The sequence below is a fragment of the Limulus polyphemus genome, unplaced genomic scaffold (genome assembly GCF_000517525.1).
Source record: "Limulus polyphemus unplaced genomic scaffold, Limulus_polyphemus-2.1.2 Scaffold1679, whole genome shotgun sequence".
NCBI lineage: Eukaryota > Metazoa > Arthropoda > Merostomata > Xiphosura > Limulidae > Limulus > Limulus polyphemus.
This window is the reverse complement of record NW_013667289.1, coordinates 60,382-67,052: the sequence shown is the minus strand read 5'-3', so window position 1 is coordinate 67,052 and position 6,671 is coordinate 60,382. Positions and strand designations below refer to the sequence as shown.

The 6,671-nt window shown below is 34.0% G+C and overlaps 1 protein-coding gene across 1 annotated transcript in view; it reads right to left on the bottom strand.

The window, feature by feature from the left end:
* The window catches only part of LOC106464534 (paired box protein Pax-6-like), a 43,723-nt gene that overhangs the window by 19,141 nt on the left and 17,911 nt on the right, over positions 1-6,671 (bottom strand). Inside the window, exons 2-3 of the mRNA XM_022392267.1 lie at positions 5,225-5,377; positions 2,355-2,492 (exon numbers count right to left, since the gene is read on the bottom strand). Coding sequence (XP_022247975.1) covers positions 2,355-2,492; positions 5,225-5,377 — 291 coding nt within the window. The remainder of the gene's footprint in view (positions 1-2,354; positions 2,493-5,224; positions 5,378-6,671) is intronic.

The following is a 6,671-nucleotide window of genomic DNA, read 5'->3' as shown; positions in this document are numbered from 1 at the left end:
TTTTGGAGTTACGTTGATGAAACATGTTGGAGACTGATCAAGTGTAGAAAAAAAAAAAGTGGTCCTTAAAAGTAATCAAGGAAATGTCTGATAATTATCTACGCTACCATTAAACGGAATTAGTGTTTGGTGCTGAGAACCTAAACAAATTGGCTGTGTATTTCAATACGTCAAGGGTAAGATTACTCTGAGTGAACCATGCTAACGTTACCCCACCCGTGAAGCCATAACGTTATATAGCTACAACAGACGTTCGAACTCATTGGGTTTTTTATGGAGTTGCAATTATACAAGGATAAATGGCTTATCCTCGAGGCTTTTCTGATATGTATATACAAGTAATCCGCCTACAGTGGGCTTGGCGATACTATCGATTTGTACAGATAGGGTAGTAAGGTGATGGGTCTATGCTACCAACACCCATTTTCCCACGTAGCCATCGTAGTTTATTACTTTGAAGTGCCACATCTCCAAGCATATAAGCAATGAGATCAGAAGAAATTTATCGAGATGATTACCTAAGGAAGCGTGCAGTGTTAATAGCGGGGGTTAATTGTGTGTTAACGGGCTCGTGGGCCCGCAAATGGGAGAAAAGTGGCAGTTTAAGGAGAGGAAGTAGCTGGTAGGGGTCGGGCGTCAGTCAAGGATAGCTAATCGTGAATTGGTCTGTCAGTCTGTGGGGTTCCTGAAAAGAGGGACCGGTCATTCATAAAACAAAAAAAACTAGAAACACGGTTAGAAGACTGGCTGGTGAATCTGTCTATTTCTAGTTACTCAGTCATATTTTCTTGTATGACCATTTGTCCATTATTTCCCGTTTGTCCATCATGTCATCCATCGTCTCCCATAAGTCCATATCTTTCCTATCTGTCTGTCTGTATTCATCTATTTTAAGGTTGGTAACTACATACGAGTAGACTTCTTCTTCACCCACCAATCATAGAAGAGACCATTATTATCTACAAATATTAAAACCCGTCCGATCAGATACAGATTTAATGGCTGTTACTTTTCACTCGGTTGCCTTTGTCTATACACACACTTAGTGGCGAATTAGAAATGGTAAGGGGGAGGAAAGTGTGTGTGAAGATTTTTAAATACAGCAACAGAGTGAATTAATCAAAAGAGTGAATATTAACATATCGTACAATATGGTTAACGGAGGGGGAGGGGTCATGATCAGAAGCAACTGCCCTAAATATTTTGATATGGATTATTAATTACATAAAGATTAAAATATCAGTCCTAGACTAACTACATACCAAGTAGCTCCAACCGAAACTAGGCTTAACACAACCAATGGAGCTTTCTAATTTTCAAACTTATGAATATATTATACACTGTTAGCTATATCTTTTATATTTAAGAAAGGATAAGAAAAGATGTTGAAGTAACGTCATTTACTCTTGTATAGATAGATAACTCATAGGTTTATAACCTTCTTTGTGAAATGGTTTCTTATAAAGGATGCAACTCAATATGTTTTAGAGTTTATTCTAACTAGTCTTATTCACTCTAATATTCAACATAAAATATTTTCTAATTATCTTTTAGTTGTTTTAAGTTCTTTGAAATGATACCGGGTTAACAAATCGGAAAAATAACCTAAATTTTAACGTAATTGAAAGGTTAAAAAAATCACGATGAATAAATATTCAAACATGATAGAAGGTTATTTTTACTCTTCAAAATAATATACAGGGGTCGCTGTAACAGATATAATGAGTTTGTAGAATCTGCCTGTTGAGAAAAACGAACTTATGGGTGCAACGACGTTTTTGTTTTGAAGACGACCAATTGATTAAATCGGTTAAATTTACGAGGACAACTGTTAAAGTGTCTTGATTGAGATGCATAGCCACGCAGCAGTTGGCAAGGGCGTATTTTACCTCTAAACGAATGCTAATCTTGGCATCCCGTAGAGCTAAAATAGAGCTGTTAGCTTTATTAAACCTCAAGACACGTAAGTTGAACTTTACCTCACAACAAAAGTAAACTAAATGGGCTTTATTATCAGGAGTTTACTTGTTGATTTTCTCCCAGGAAATGTTTGCAGTAATAGCAGATCTAATTTTTGTAGTTTTTTTTTGCACAGATATAACACCAGGTCTTGTATTTTAATATGTTGCATGCATTGCTTAAATTTTGAATGTTATGGTAACTATAACGAAATAAATATACATATTAAACCTACAAAACGAAAGTGACAAGTTACTGTAAAACAGCTGTGAAATGGGAAGGTTGGGTAATATTACATTGCCATATAACATACTTGATTTTAATAGAAATGCCAGTGTTTTACATATGTTCGATATTTTAACAGAAACAACAGTTTACAAATGTGAAAAACTTACTTTCCGAGATGAGACGTTCTCTAATTTCCCAGGCAAAAATCGTAGGATTCTCTCTCTTGTACTGTTCGATTTTAGCCACTACCGCTGGTGTCGCCACCTTCGGTTTACTTCCTCCAATAACGCCTGGACGGAGTGTTCCTGTTTCATAGTAGCGCCCTCATAAAACAATTATAATGTTTGGACCGTGACAAAACACTTGGCTTTAATTAAGAAATATCATAAAAGTTAGAAATATAAAAGGTAAAGTTTCTTTTTTAATTATTATTTTTTGGACTTAACGGATGAGCTCAAACAATTTAAGAAGATTAAAATTATGCCTCGTTAAAAAACTTGCTCATTCAATAGTCCTATCCTCCATAAAAACGACTAGACTTAATTAAACGATCAAATTAACCTTCAAGTCGTCCAGTTGTATTTTCATATGAATAGAGAACGCGTCTATTTAGTACCCTTTGTTGTTATGGTTTCACTAACGTGGTACCCTTTGTTGTTATGGTTTTATTAATGTGGTACCCTTTGTTGTTATGGTTTCGCTAATGTGGTATCCTTTGTTGTTACGGTTTCACTAATGTGGTACTCTTTGTTGTTATGGTTTCACTAATGTGGTACCCTTTGTTATTACGGTTTCACTAATGTGGTACCCTTTGCTGTTATGATTTCACTTATGTGGTATCCTTTGTTGTTACGGTTTCACTAATGTGGTATCCTTTGTTGTTATGGTTTCACTAGTGTGGTACCCTTTGTTGTTTCGGTTTCATGAATGTGGTACCACTTGTTGTTACGGTTTCACAAATGTGGTACCCTTTGTTGTTATGGTTTCACAGATGTGGTACCATTTGTTGTTACGGTTTCACTATTGTGGTACCCTTTGTTGTTATGGTTTCACAGATGTGGTACCCTTTGTTGTTATGGTTTCACTAATGTAACTATTAACAACATTCTTCAATTTTTAAGGCGGGTCAGCGGGAAGTTTACGGACTTATAACGCTAAAATCCGCAGTTCGGCGGTGGGCACAGCAAATAGTCCAATATGATTTTGCTTTGTAACAAACAAACAAGCTCGAGCTAACTAAAGATAAAGGAGTTTAATTTTGAACTATAGGCAATATCTCTGTCGTCAAAATGATAGCCATAAACCTTTCATCGATACATTGATAATTCTTTAACTGTTACATGAATTTAATACTTGATCTTTAACCGAAAGATATTTGTATCCTGTTCCTTTAAATTTTTGTTCTTTAAAACTTTGTGTTTTTTTACATTTCCCAGAAGCCACTAATGTTATTCATTCACTGAATACAGATCAGTTATACTCCTCGCCATATTTTTTTTTTGTTTGTTTTTGTGGAGTCAGTAGCTTCAAAGCAAACAACACCATTCGAATTATCTATTAAATACTAATTAAATCGGTACAATAAAAACTTAAGGTCACTTTTCACCTCTCTGACATGCATGGGGTAGAGGGAGATATTGGACAAGAGTTAGATGTGAAACCAGAAGGAAACATTAACTCCTAACGTCGATCATAATATCTAGCTCTAACTAAAGATGTTGGTTTATAAGTGAAATGAAAAGTATTGAAGTCAAACTGGCAACGCCCCCCAGTGACACAGCGGTATGTTTGCGGACTTACAACACTAGAAACCGGGTTTCGATACCCGTGATGGACAGAGCACAGGATAGCCCATTGTGTAGCTTTGTGCTTAACTTCAAACAAACAAACAAACAGAATGGCACTGGAAGCGATTAAGCCTAATTCTGATAGCTTTGATAACTGGTCTTCAGCCACCTATAAATGTATAATCGATTTACTCGTAAATGTTGTTATTAAAAATAATATGTCCAATTTAATAATTAGTTAAAATAGTTTTAACCTTTGAAAAAAAATGCAAAATTAGAAGCCTATAAATAACGAACGTCAGAGAGTTAAGAATAGAACTTACATCAAAAGTCATTGTTGTTTAAACAGAGTTAAGAATAGAACTTACATCAAATAGTCATTGTTGTTTAAACAGAGAGTTAAGAATAGAACTTACATCAAATAGTCATTGTTGTTTAAACAGAGAGTTAAGAATAGAACTTACATCAAAGGTCATTGTTGTTTAAACTACGGTACAGTTATTATTCAAATGTCTTAAGTTAATAGCGAGATTAGCACTTTGTTGTGAACCTTGAGTGACTGTAATATGAGAGTGCGAATGGAATGTTCTAGTATTTCTTTTATGACAAAGCTATGCCCCCCAAGTGCGGTAATGGGACGCGAACCCGGAACCCCAGGACTACAGTTTGGCATGTTGACCGTCAGACATTACTTCGATATTACCTGATGTATATGATTACAGAATGAATAGCAGAATATGAATTGTGGCCTTTTCATGGATAACACTAAAATATACCTGGACAATGTTTGTTAACCAATCCGCTATATATGCTGTGCTTGCTGGGAGGACCGAACATCAAATTTTGGCATTAAAATTCCCCATTCTTACCGCTGAGCCCCCGAGAGACCTTGGAAATGTCAAATATTTAAAAAACAATCAAATAATTTTTCAGAGTATCTTCCTTTAAGTAAATGTGAACAAACATCAAATTCCGCCATTAATACACAAACAATAAACCCAAATAATTAATAAATATTACATTATAAACTAATTTATTTACTGAGATGCAGAGAAAATAAATAAGAAAATATTTCCAATAAGTTTCTAATACGGTGTAAGCCACGTCTGTATTTTATTATTGTCGTACTATAAGCCCATTTAAGTTTTACAGACATTAGAATAATTTAAAATTAATATTAACAGCCAAATATTACATTCTGACATAATTTAATTGAAACAAATATTGCACAAAAACGAACTTCGATTTACCTAAAATTTTCGTAACAGCAGTTTGTGATGTGAGAATGTGGCGTGCAAAGTCATAAGGTCGAAGTCCGTACGGTGAAAACTCGGATGGTAACGCCCTAGGTGGCGCCAGTGTGTCACCTAGTCGAGAGTTGAGGTACATCGTGTTAAGACTACCTGTTCGGGAAAGAAAGTGGGAACTTTAGAATGATACGCATCTAGTTTTACCAATAATGTTTTTTAGAATGATAAGGATCTAGTTTTACCAATAATGTTTTTTAGAATGATACGGATCTAGTTTTACCAATAATGTTTTTAGAATGATACGCATCTAGTTTTACCTATAATGTTTTTTAGAATGATAAGGATCTAGTTTTACCAATAATGTTTTTAGAATGATAAGGATCTAGTTTTACCAATAATGTTTTTAGAATGATACGGATCTAGTTTTTACCAATAATGTTTTTAGAATGATACGGATCCAGTTTTACCAATAATGTTTTTTAGAATGATACGGATCTAGGTTTTACCAATAATGTTTTTTTAGAATGATAAGGATCTAGTTTTACCAATAATGTTTTTTAGAATGATAAGGATCTATTTTTACCAATCATGTTTTTAGAATGATACGGATCTAGTTTTATCAATGATTTTGAAAGCATTTCGAAACAATATTATTACTTTTGGGAATATTTTTGAAATAACCAAGCAAACAATTTCAAAGTAGGATAAAGGAAATCAAGCTACAAAAGAACTACATAAATAAATAAAGGTATCCTAACGGACCAGTATAATATATATATATATGTGTATGTGTTGGAAATGTAAGAAGGACGTACTTGAGCATATAAAGATAACTGTTTGTTTACCAAGATCGTTCTAGCAGTGGTTATATTATCATTACTCTGTGTGAGATTAATGAATATGGATACTTTGAATTTTTTAAATATTAAAATTAATAAAAAAAACAACTGAATCTAAAGATCACGCTGTAAAACAAATGGTGTAAAATGGGTTAATTTCATAAGACGTAGTAAGAGCAAAGTTATTCCACGTATTTGAATTTGGGCAGTTATTTTTGTACGAGTGTTGTTTTTTGAACACGGTTTAGGAGGATTAGTATCAGTCGTATCTGTGTGATGAGGACAATTCAAACTCCTAGACGGTTGAAATATTAAAAGTTTAGATACTGGAGAGAAATAAAACTACCTAGCAAACAGATATTGGAGAGAGATAAAACTACCTAGCAAACATATATTGGAGAGAGATAAAACTACCTAGCAAACAGATATTGGAGAGAGATAAAAATACCTAGCAAACAGATATTGGAGAGAGATATAGAATACCTAGCAAACAGATATTGGAGAGAGAATATAAATACCTAGCAAACAGATATTGGAAGAAATATAAATACCTAGACAAACAGATATTGGAGAGAGATATAAACTACCTAGACAAACAGATATTGGAG